This window comes from Lutjanus erythropterus, chromosome 19, assembly GCF_056507025.1.
Source record: "Lutjanus erythropterus isolate fLutEry1 chromosome 19, fLutEry1.hap2, whole genome shotgun sequence".
Classification (NCBI taxonomy): Eukaryota; Metazoa; Chordata; class Actinopteri; order Lutjaniformes; family Lutjanidae; genus Lutjanus; species Lutjanus erythropterus.
Genome location: NC_139335.1, coordinates 22,921,178 through 22,934,372, shown reverse-complemented (window position 1 = coordinate 22,934,372; position 13,195 = coordinate 22,921,178). Strand labels below are relative to the sequence as shown.

Sequence of the window (13,195 nt, the reverse complement as noted above, 5' to 3'; positions counted from 1 at the left end):
CACCTTGAGGAAGCCATGCAGAGTTGCTGAGTAATTAACTGGTTGCCCTCCCAAAAGGTCAGTGTTTTTGTGGGGTAACTTTAGGGTTTTTTCATTATCATTATTATTGTTGTTTTCTTTTTCTGTTTTCTTTGACCACATCAGCTTTCTGTTGACAGTTGTTTGGTGTCTCACATAAGATGAACATATACCACATCCACAGATCCAGATCCAGATCCAGAGGCTTCCTTGTTTTAGCTAAAATTTGAAGCGTTTCCTGTTAACATTTTTCTGGCCTGCGCTGATAGTTTTCTTATCCTGCTGTCCTGATTCAGCCCTCCTCAATTTCTACAATGTCATCAAGCCATCACCACACAAAGTGGCTTCATAGTTTTTAGACAATACTATGATTAATTCTTCTCTGAGGGACATCTCATAAAATGCTACTATAGCAGCTCAATATTAATCTTGTGCCAATATAGATTGTATAGTTTCATTATATCATTTAATACTTTTAATGAAAATACTTTAATCACTTACGAAAAGTGATTTGCACACAGAGAGACCATTAGATTCTCCACCAGGCCCCACAACCTTTATTTCTCTTGTACAAAGACTGATGATGCATGACACCCTAATACTGATGGAACAAAATGAATCCTTTGCATTTTTCCCATGTATGAGAGGAGGAACGATGCTGTGAATCTGCTCTTGTGACCTTATGCTTTACAAACACATGAATCACAAAAACAGATTTGGATTTTTTTGGGGCTGTGAGTTGGCATGAGGTCAAAATACAGGACAAGGTCTGACACTGCAGCTTCAACAGGCCTTTAAGCTGTTTAAAACATAAATGCTGTTGAAGCGTCAGGTCACTGTGGACAAAAAAAAAAAAAAATACACATCACCATTCAAACTGTAACCTTTGGAAAGAGCCATTAACACTATGAGACTGATTTTCCCTTTACAAAGGCAGCGTGTGCTCATAGGTTTTATTCTGCCAATAAATAAACCGTTTCTTTTTGCCTTACAAAGATTTTCCATATGGTGGTGTTGTTTGCAATTTCAAAGAAAAAAAAAACAGCCAAGAACATATTTGCTGACATGGTTAACATCTGGACAAGAACATATAAATATAGAACAAAAGAACATGACAAAAATAGAAAAAGGTTATAAAGATCTGATTGACTGACAGTCCAAACACTGGTGAGGTGGTAGTGCATGACGACTAGGTGTGTTTTCAATTTTTATTTTATGTTCCTTAACATAGACCTGCTTTACTGTGTGTACATTTAGACTACATGGAAAGAAACGCATTAAGTGACAATGACAGACTTTTGAAAAACGGCCACTGATGCCAAATGATTCCAGTCTATCCATGTGAGAACTAAGCTATCAAGGAGTTGAATTTTGATTAAAGTAAAGATCAATACAGTAAAATACTGTACACTTGCACAAAACAAATAAACCAGAAGGTAATGAGACAACACAGAGTCAATAGAGAAAATGTCTTAGTGACTTGCAGATTAATGTGGCACAGAGCATGTCCATGACATCACGTAACAGTACAAACCACACAGAAATCCTGCGTGTTAAATGATACACATCAATTCACTGGACACATGCACACTGACAGAGTCCTCATAGCATCACAAATCATACAAATTCCCATAGACACAGTTCTGCTGAAGGGCTCTGTTATCCCCTTTTTTCTTTCCACGTAGTAATCACACATGAGAAACAAGGCCCAGTATATCAAATATACCTTGTTGTGGCTTCATACAGCTCTCACTGTATTATGTTCTACATAAAAATTAAGTCCCCTCTACAAAAATACTTTTTTTTTGCTGTGTAAACTTTTGCAACCAAAGGCACTATCTTATCTTTCCTACTCTAGTCATATAAAACATGCAGCCTAATCCATGCCCAAATCATTATGTGATTAATTCTGACTCTAACCGACATCAAACCTTCATTTGGAATCTCACTAACACTGACATTAGCCTCATCTTACGCCAACTTTACGGCTGTACTCAATATGCCAACATCTAGAGTTGTCATGATACCAGAATTTTAAACTTTGATACAATACTAGTGTAAAAAACAATACTCGATACCTTGATATCACAGCAAAAAGAAAGAAAAAAGTCCTAGGCACACAAAACAGGATTATCATTTCTTTCCTTAAATTAACAACGTGCATATAGTGCTGGAAAAAGAAAAACTCACTGAACATGGTTTTGCTGCAAGCCAAATTTGAACAGGACAGTGAAAACTGAAGTGAACTAAGGTCTTGAATGAGCACTTAGGTTGTGTTTTTTAATAACTTCTTTTAATAACTTCTGATACTATAATGAACAGATATTGTAGTGTTTTATTTTTTTTAAAAAAGTATCTATGTATCAATATTTGACAACTTTACAACAACCCTGCTTCCAAAAAAATTGGGATGTTGTGTAAAATGCAAATATAAAGAGAATGCAATGATTTTGCAAATTCATTCTACCACGTTAAGCAAAAGCCATATATCGACGTCGTTCAGAAATGGCTTCTTTGGGCCAGAGTTTATCTGAGATGGACACACGTAACGTGGAAAAGTGTGCTGTGGTCTGACGAGTCCATATTTAAACATTTTTTTTGGGAAATCAATCAAAAATGTCCTCTGGGCTAAAGAGGAAAAGGACCATCTGGAATGTTACCAGCCCCAAAATTCAAAAGCCAGCTTCTGTGATGCTACGGAGGGTGTTAATGCCCATGGCATCGTGGGTAACTTGCACATCTGTGAAAGCACCATTAATACTGGAAGGTACGTACAGGCTTTGGAGCAACGTATGCTTCCATCCAGATGTCTTTTCAGAGACGTCCCTGCTTATTTCAACAAGAAAATGCCAACAGTGTGGCTTCAAAGTTAACAAATAAGGGGACTAGACTGACCTGCATGCAGTCTAGAACTGTCTCCCATTGAAAATGTTTGATGCACCGTGAAGCACAAACTATGACAACAGGGACGGCTGAGCAACTGAAGTCATATATTAAGCAAGAATTCTGCCTTTCAAAACTTCAACAATTAGAGTCCTCAGTCCCCAAACGCTTGCTGAGTGTTGTTATAAGAAAAGGTGATGTAACACAGTGGTAAACTGCGCCAACTTTTTTGGGAAATGTTGAAGGCATCAAATTCAGAATGAGTATGTATTTTGTCCTTGTACTGTATTCAACTAAATACAAGATGAAAAGTACTTGCAAATCATTACACTCTGTTTTTATTTACAAAGCGTCCCAACTTTTTTGGAATCAGGGTTGTAGCATCAATCCAACTTGTGGATTGATGTATCTTCGTAACAGCGCAGTAGCAGCAGTAGTAACACTCCTTCTTGGCCTCACATTATGTGCTCCACTCCTCGCTACCACATACCGCATTCCATAAAAATAGTGCCCTCAAAACCTAAAAGAACGTTCGTTATGTTTGGGAGAGGGGACATCAACACTGCTGCAGTCTCCAGGGTTACCCAATGAAGTTCAGTGTGTATAACTGCTCATCAGACACCGATGATGCAACCGTCACAGGAACAACAAGCAACAAAAGAATATGTTCCCTTTTCCTTAAACACACAGATGGTCACCTGTGTACATCCAGCTGAGATGAAAACAAAAGAATGTTGAAACTCCAGATTTCCACATCAAAGACAAGACGAGACATATCCAGCTATGCAGTCTGGTGCTCACTGGAGCTGCTGTGCTTCTACATGATACAGCTACAGCATGGTATGAATATCATGCTCTGAAACTGGCCAAATAAAGCTGTTAAAATGTTGTCTGAAATGTTTCTATTAATACAACTTAGTGGATTTCTCCATGCTGAGACCGGAAGGTCTGAAGAAGTATGTAGTGTATGGTTTGCTGTTAACGTGGTGCAGTATGTGTTATGTAACATATGAGTATCTTCTTAAAAGTATAGCTCGGTTTATTTGATGTAGGGTTGTATGAGGTATTTGATAGTCAGTGTATTACCTGCAGTAGGTGGCGGTCAGCATGCCTCCAATCAGGAAAAGCAGCCAAGAGCACCAGCATGGAAGCTAAGACCTGCTGTGGACAGGGTGAGCAACAAAAGGTGTTTTAGCCACTTAAAAAAAGGTCTTTCTAAAAAAAGAAAAAAAATCAGTTCTCTTCTTCTTCTAACTGATGTGCCAACAGCTATCTACTGTAGCTAATAGTCTGTCAATGGATAAGTGCCTCACACAACCCCACATCAAATAATCTGAATTATACCTTTAATGTGTTAATTATGAGGTATAAAATAATTCTGTTTCTGATGCTGATAGCTGTCATAAGTATGTATTTAACATAAAAATCCCTTTCATGCTTAACGTAAACATTGCACTTACATTTATGTGAAATAAATTAGATGACAACTAATATTCTAGTGCAACTACACTTAAGACTAATCTAGTAACACCTTGTTTTAACTAATCGCCCCAAACTTCCCGACCATTGCATCCATGTTGGCGTCACAACCAAAAAGCGTTTCTATGACATCACAAACATAGGGTATGGCTCTGTGACATCACTTTGGCAAGGTGCTACAAAGCCTGTGCGATCATCACAGTCAGTCACGACGCAACTGTGGCATCACAAAATGACAGGCGTGGCGCGACATCAGAGTTGGGAGTTTGGACTACACTGAATGTGCAACACGTTCGGGACAATTTCTGTTTGCAGTATCCACATCTCAACTGTCTCAGTCTAACTTGTGTGCTTCTTTGTGATTTAAAAACTAAAACAATATTGGATAATAATTACCTGTGCTTCCTTAGAGCAGTGAGTGTCCTTAATTATGTGCACATTCAGTGTAAAATAAGACAAAAGTAGAGAATACATTTGCAAAACCCAGAACAAAGGGAGGTGTCACCGTTGTTGGAGTGTAGCATTATTTCATGACATAAAAAACATTGTCTGTGTGTGTGTCTGGGTCAGTCTTGTAGAAACGTCATCACTCATTGAGGATTGAGTCTGGTCTGTCGTAGCCAAAGAGCCTGAAGTCAGGTTCATACAGCTTGTAGAGTTCTCGCCGCGCCTCGACAGGCACTGTGCTGAACCAATCAGCCTCCCAGCTGCTGGCTGTGAGGTTCCTATGTGAGGTGGGGAACTCCACCACATTGTCAACACGCAGCTGTCGTAGTAGGTGCTCGGCGTCCTCCTCTGCCGTCTCCAGGTGGCCCACAAAGTCATACTGAATCTGGCACGGATGGCAAAGCCGGTACACCTGCCGCCAGTGCTCATTAAAGGGCATCTCCTTCTCGGTCTGAGGGTCCAGGAGGTACTGGATGAAGTGGGAGAAGGAGGGATGGATACCCACCCTAAACGCCTCATCCACGGAGGCAGGAGGTGTTGGCTGGTTAGCATAGCGGCGCAACATGACCTGTGCAAAGCGCCGATAGAAGTCCTCGTTGCGAAGCTCAAATTTATTCCGGTAGGCGGATATGAGGCGCACAAAGGGGTCCCGCACAAAGAGGAACTTGGTGTACTTCTTCAGTTTCACCTTCAAAAATGAATAAAATTGTGTTAACACATAAAGCATTATTATCACATATTAAATGGACAATTAATAGAGATGGTGAACTTAAGTGAACATGATAAATGGAGCAATAATAAAAAATAATGAAAGAGGAAAGAGAAAGAGAAATTCTGAGGCTAAAAGCACATAGTGCCAGAGCTGGAAACAGGTTTTGTGATGGAGAGAACAGTCTAGTGCAGTTCCACCAAAAAACATAATGAAACTGATCCTGGCACTTGTGTGGGAGGTACAGAGTGAATTAAAGCTGGCAGGTGTAATACTATGATATCATGATGTGTCACTATCAAAAGCAGGTTAAAACCCAAATGCATCAGTGCTGAGGTGGCGATCATAGTGAGATTCTTTGTTGGATGTGTCTGCATCAGAGATGTGTGCGAGGGTAAAATAGTTCAGTGAGTCTGAAGCCTCTGAGCTCAAGTGTGATACAGTGATGCAGTGCCAATTTAGCTCTTACCGTGTAGCAAGTAAAGCATCAGGCAAAGGCAAAGTATGTTCCAAGAGAGGAACACTGCGTAACGGTTTAAGCAGGTGTCGCAGTCAATTTCAAAGGATTCCAAACAGGTGCGGCCGTGAACCTCATCGTGGACCATGCAGTACTTTTTACCAAAAAAATACAGTAACTAGAGGAGCGCACTCAGTAAAGTGCAGATCATGTACACACACACACACACAAGACCGCATGATCCCCACCAGGCTTACATCTGACAGTAATTGAAATCCAATAGTTACTGAGAAAACATGTAATTAAATTACAGTTACAAATCAAAATGTTGGTGATTACTAATAGATTACATCCGAACATTATTTTCTACTTGCCTGGCAAAGATCTGCACACTACTGAGTGCACTGTTCTAATTCTGTAATTGAATTACACGACTAGTTACACGTGCACAAAACATTTTAGGCTGATGGTTCCACTAGTATGCCAGATTAACTCCAGCCACGTTGGTCACACACACACACACACACACACACACACACACACACACACACCATCACATCATCTCCTCCAGGCGTACACCTGGTGGAGATGCTTGCTACATTCAATTAATCATCCATATTGTGACTTTTATTTCTTCTCAACGTTATCAACATATAGTGCACAGTATAGTATAGCATTTGAACAGACCTTCATAAGGTGCTTCGCAAATTTGCCGTAACGTTTCCAGAACTTGTTGAAGGTAAAGTGCATGCTACTGTTGTGGACCAGGTCCCTGGGGATGGCCAGCGGGTCTCTCTGGGGAACGCCATCCCTCAGCAGGCTTTCACTGAGGACTATCATGATACGCTTCCAGTTACTGCACGCCACCTGAGAGGTACATATAAACATCTACAGTAACTCTTGTGAAGGAACTATAAAGGCTAATAAAGATGAAAGAAACACTTTTGCATCATAAGTAAACTAAATTTAAAGTCAGCAAAGATGTTTCTGTACCTTGGGGACATAGCAGTAGATAATACCATGCCGGTCATCCACAATAAGGTGATCCAGCTCCTTGTTGGGAATGTCATCGAACGAACGGTTTTTGCCGGGAAATACCACACTGTCATTGGTGCACATCTCCTGAAGTAACCTCCGCCGCTGCTCCTGGTTATACACACACATTCATCACTAGCAGTTATAAAAAGTCCATCATGTATATTTTTCTTACAGTGCCAAAACACATGTATACAAATAATATTAAAGGATAACAAATTAAAGATGACATTCAGGAATTCAAAGCCTTTCCTCTTTTATGTAGAAATAAATGTATTGGTATCAAATGTCAGATTCATCATCTTGTTTACATTAATCAACAGACACATTACTGGTATGAAATAGGGTAAACACAGGTGTTATTGCTGCTGTTGCGCATGTTGGCTCATGGGAAAAGCTCTGCTACACTAAATGGAAAGGGACCTTAATTGATAACACCTGTGTTTGTCCAACTATTTCATGTCAATATGGCTGCTATGAATAAGGTTCCTGACTTTAAGGCCCTCTACACCCACAGAGGTGTTTCCTCTTATTCTGGCTGATTAGACCTCTGCTCATGATTAAACTGGGTGGAGCTCTGTTGTTAATAAGAATGATAAAGGTGTAAATTCTCCAACCCAAACGGGTGCAATAATATGAATTAATCATGATAGAGAGATATCAATAGGCTCGTTCGAGATGAGTCGGGCCTGTGCGGAATTGATCACTGGCCATCGCTACGAAATGTATGCCTGTTAGATTTGTGTCCAACTTGATTCTGGCTTGCTCTGATGACATGTACACGCAGACAACAGCAGCCTCACAACATCAAGGTGGACACAGTTTTTAGAGGCAGGCACTGCAATTGCTCCCCACCAACTGCAAACTATTGCAAGCGACTATAAGCGCCTCGCTATAATAATAATTTAACAGTAATAATAACAATAATAATTTCAGATATTAACCTGTCTCTCACGGAGCTCTGCTGCCACTGGAGTCAGGTGAATCTTCCACTCCCGCCGTGGTATATACCGTTCTTCTGCTTTCTCTGATTGGTTACTTGTGTCAGCGGGGGCGGGGTCTGTGGGCTCACCAGTCCCCGGCTCTAGGAACTGGTTCACAAAGGCATCGATGTCAGACAGGAAGGACGGGGTTCGGGAGGTCTGAGGCCGCTGCTGCTGGGGAGGTGGGTTGGGGATCTTGGGGCCCGGCGAGACAGGAGTGTGCAAATACAGATGGGACGCTCCGACATCGTCCCAGTAGATGATGATCAGGAGGATCATGAAGGCCGAGCCCAGGACGACGAAAATGCGGAACATCCTGGACGTTCCCATGGTGACTGTTGCTTGCTACAGGATCACCATAGCAACAGACTATGACTTTACGGGCGTCTCTACAGCATCACCATGGCAGCAGATTGAAAGAGTTACCTGGGTCTTTTTATGTTATCACCAGGACAACAGATTGGAGTTACAGGGTTCTTGCTACAAGGTCACCATGGCAACAGAGTCAAGGTCCAGGAGCTCCCTCTCTCACCATGGCAATAGATAGATAGATGGCAGCTATAGCAGAGTCTGTGGTAGGATGGAGCTTATCATGATGTTGGTGCACTGCAAGAGTGGAACTGGCCATCCATGGATTAACTCTCACCTCTGCTCCATGGCTGCAGCTCCCTGCAGGCGCACAGACAATCACTGTTATTATATAGTCCCTCTTTCTCAGAGTTAAATAACCTCCTCTATGTCTAAAATCAGATTATGTGCTTGTCTCAATGTTGGCTAGCATATCAAACAAGCTGACACACAGATGAGATAAGCTCATAAAACAGCAGGGAATTCAGCAGTGTAGAGAGCAATGACTCTAATGATAAACAAGGCTGAATGTAAAGTGCAATAATAGACCAAGTGGTGCTGAATTCCTGGTGGTTTTCAGGTCCTCTGATTCAAGCACCACCTAGGTGCAGCACTGCATCTTAAAAAAAAGCACATAGATTTCAAGGCAAAAGCAAAAACAAAGGAAAATCTTTCCTGTGAGCATGTGAGTCAAGTATTCTGGCTCCTGTTGATAATACGAGCTTGAAAACTAGAGCAAAGTGTTTAAATCTGACAGTTTATTGGCTTCACAGTTTTGACGAGGCATGAACTGAATTTCTCCTTCACCTCTCTGAGTTGACTTTGCTCCCACTCCCAGCAGTAAAATCACGAGTGGTTGTCAAATGTCTGCATGCCAGCGGGCTCTGCATACCATACAGCACTAACTTCTTCATTGCACAAGTATCCCGCTGTACGCATCGCAGGCTTCCTATGGATTATGGTACACCATCAGCACACTTCAATACTGTGCACCTCTGAAGTAATAAAAGCCCCTATGTTAGCAACCTTTGAGAGAGGGCCAATAGCACATATTTTACACACCTAACCAAGATACGTTCTGCATATACAAAAATACACTGAAGCCTACTGTACTCACGGAATGCAAAAAAACATCATATTACTTTATGGAGAGATGGAGCATGATAAGTGGTCTACAAGACAAATACACAGCTTCTGTTCTACCTAATCTCAACTACAATTCATGTTTCTTCTCCTTCTTCTCCTTCCCGGCCAGTTTCAAAGTCGCAGGGCGTCACTTTTCCATTACGACACTCTTCTAAATTCAGAGCTCTCGTGCAACAGTCCTCATATTATTTCCTCTTTCCTGAAGCTAAGAGGGGACCATTGACATGGAAAATCATCATTCCCCTCTCCAGAGGCTGCAGACTACACTCCTCTTCCTGTCTGAAACAACAAATTTAATTTACTGCTGCCCTATAGTATACTAGGTACTTTTATACTACTCTATACATATAGTCCACTACAGTTCAGAGGAAAATACTGTACTTTTTTCACTACTTTACTTTTCTGACTACTGTTGTTAATAGTTACTAAGTTAAGATTTTAAATAGAAAACCATCGAATAAAATCTGATGCATTCTTTTGGATTACTATCTAACATTATATTAAATAGTTCAGCTCCTATCCACTTAAACCAACTATAATAGATAATCAATAAACAAACAATAAACAAATGCTACTCACACATTTATGTGCACAACAAAACATAACATAATTACAGCTGCAGATAAATCCTTTTCATTATTGATTCATCTGCTTATTATTTTCTTGTTTTCTTCCTAATTGTTTAAGAAATATTAGAAAACTTTCTCATCACATTTTCCTACAGCTGAAGCTGACTTTATTAAAAGGTCTATAAAGTGATTATATCTGTCATATCAGTTATCAGTGAATTTTCCCCACTAAAACTGTTATTGCCATCAGCTTCAAAAATACCGTATCTGTCAGGCTCTAATTTCTACTTTTACTGCGGTTAAGCATCTCAATTCCTCCTCCGTCACTGTGTCCCGTGGACAGAAGCCTGAAGCAGTAAATCCATATTTGGTATTATGTATGACCAAATAATATTTGGTCTGTGTTGACATGAATATTTTTCGATGTACATTCAGAGTCTACAATACCTTTTACAGTGAAACCTCTGCACATTTCATTTGAACATCCAATAACTGGTGATGGTAAATGTAGTCAGTTGATGCAATAAATTCACAAGCTTGTACACAAGGGATCCTAATACATGTTAGGGCTTAACAATTTTGAAAAAAAAATATATTTGTGATTAATTTCACTGATATTGCAGTTGTGATATAGAGTGAATCATAAATTTAGATAAAAACATATTAAAATGATTATGATGTGTTTTCAGTGTGGAGCTGTACCAGGACTGTTACGACAGAGTTTCACGAAAAGATTATCAGGGCCAAAAGAATTTAAGACAACAATATTTTGATATTTACAGAAAATCTGAAAAAAAAAAACATTTTAAATTAATGGAGAATGAAAAGGCAAGATGCACTGATAAACAAAAGAAATGGAAAGAAATGTAAATGATTTAAGATTCAAATTGCATACTTTTTCTTTTTACTTTTAGTACGTACTTCAGCTGCCCTTACAAGCATGTACCGTTGTTTGCATACTGCATACAATGGGAATCTACTTCCTCTTAACATGGCATCTTGAACTTTGACCCTCTTGCTCATACACCCATCACAAAGTATTGTGTGTCAGTATAGGCATGCTGGCTTGCATACTATAAAATGTGACGTGATGCAAAGGGACATCCTGGTATTTTTGGCATAATGCATTTGACATACTGTGTATCGGGACATACTACTTTCAACGATCACAGTTATCATCAGTACCTAACGGCATAGGTCATGACAACCCTAACCTGTACCAAGCAGAGATGTTTTCTTAACTCTGCAGAATAAAACGTATAGACCAGAACATTTCTAAATCACTACAATATTTCATTTAAAATGGTATTTTGACACACATTTAGGGCTGCAACAAACTATTATTTTCATTGTCAGTTAATCTGTCGATTATTTCCTCAATTAACTGATTAGTTGTTTGGTCTTTAAAATAGCACAAAATGGTGAAAAAGGTCAATCAGTGATTCCTAAAGCCGAGCGTATGCCCTCAAGTGTTTTGCTCATAACCCAAAGTTATACAGTTTATGTCAAAAAGCTGTAAAGCCACCAGCAAATATTTAGCCTTTATTGAAAAACCTAGAATCTTTACATTTTGACCTATATTTCTTTAAAAAAAATCACCAAACTGATCAAAATGGTTTAATTGATAATCGATTCCTATTTGATTAACTGATTAGTTGTTGTAGCTCTACACACATTTCAGCTTTAACAAATATTGTACTTCTTGCTATTTGAAAACTGCAGTAGGTCATATTGCAATTCTGAAAAAAAAAAGATTCATTGTTCAGCCCTAGTACATGTAGGCAGTTTTCTTGATCAATATAGCAGCACTGAGGAATTTATTGCTTCAATTCACTACATTCACCATCAGCACTGATTGCACATCCGCGAGAAAAGTGCCCAAGTTTCCCTTTAAAGTCACGTTATAGGCTGTTATAATAATAACTACATATCAGTGGTTAGTTGCCTCATAACTCACCACGTTTATTGTGTTGACCACCGGTGTTCACGGCATCAGCTGTGTAAACAACAGATAATAAAAAGCAGCCCGAGCTCAGACAGATAAATCACACCGTCCTGTCCGCAGCAGCCGCCAGCGGATGCCAGAAGACCGGACACAATGTAGCCTTTGACGGGGAGAGCAGCGCCGCGGGAACGGGCTGTTCCTCGCACCGGGAGGCTCTCGGCATGTGGCTCGGCTCATTAAAGCGTGGCGCGGTCTCTGTTGGTCTAACGTACGTGGACACGATGCGGACAAGAGGAGGAAAACAACGAGCTGCCTCCTTGTGCTCTTATCAACATACGCTGTGCCTCTGTCAGTGTGCCTACAGCGGTATCTAGGTGTCAAAGTAGCGCTCAGCGTAAGAGCAACGCTACATGCAGAAAAAAGTTCTCGCTACTCAGAGATGACGCGTCACGTTACTTTAAAGCTTTCTTGTTAATAATAAGAACAACTAGTGGAAAAACAACACCTTCTCACCTCTTTTTGTGCCCGCCAGCTCCCAGCGCCGCGTCAGCTGCCTGTGATGAGACAGAGCCCCCTTTTTTTTCCTTCGCGGAGATGGAGCGGGAGCACACGAAACAACGCGAGAGTTCAGGAGGAGGAGCTGGGGTTTCTGCAGAGTGAGCTCATGAGGGGAAAAATTCACTTTTCTGGGTCAGCTCCAGCATAACATGTCTGTAGTCTCTGGGATGATTTATGTAGACAGTCTCTTCCCCCCACGCCCTCCCTCCCTCCGTACCCTGTTGCCTCCCACAGGGCGCTGAAAATAACCTGCTGTACCTGCAAAACAAATGTCATCTTCACTCAAGAAATTAAGACAGAGAGGATGATGAGGAGGAAATGTGGCTGTGGGGGATCTGTGTCTGTTTCTGTTGCCTCGGGCTGATGCGCTTAAAATCCTGTTATTTGTGAACTCTCTTCATCCTGTGACATCAAACAGAGCGAAGAGCCCCCACAGAGCAGCTGATTCACACACACACACACACACACACACACAGAGAGAGAGAGAGAGAGAGAGAGAGAGAGAGAGAGTCCTGTTTCCATCACTTCAGAGGACATCACATTGACTTACATCCATTTCCTGGAGAACTAAACCCCCCTACCGAAAACAACCGCTTGCCTAACCTTAACCCTGAACCT

General features: G+C 40.7%; 1 protein-coding gene across 1 annotated transcript; it reads right to left on the bottom strand.

The window, feature by feature from the left end:
- Positions 1-4,902: 4,902 nt before the first annotated feature.
- On the bottom strand, positions 4,903-12,601 carry LOC146309854 (carbohydrate sulfotransferase 12-like). Its single transcript, XM_084745091.1, has 5 exons — positions 12,533-12,601; positions 7,973-8,680; positions 6,987-7,139; positions 6,681-6,860; positions 4,903-5,515 (listed from the first exon to the last, which is right to left on the bottom strand). The coding sequence occupies exons 2-5, from the start codon at positions 8,339-8,341 to the stop codon at positions 4,967-4,969; spliced, it is 1,251 nt and encodes a 416-aa protein (XP_084601217.1). The 5' UTR covers positions 8,342-8,680; positions 12,533-12,601; the 3' UTR covers positions 4,903-4,966.
- Positions 12,602-13,195: the final 594 nt, after the last annotated feature.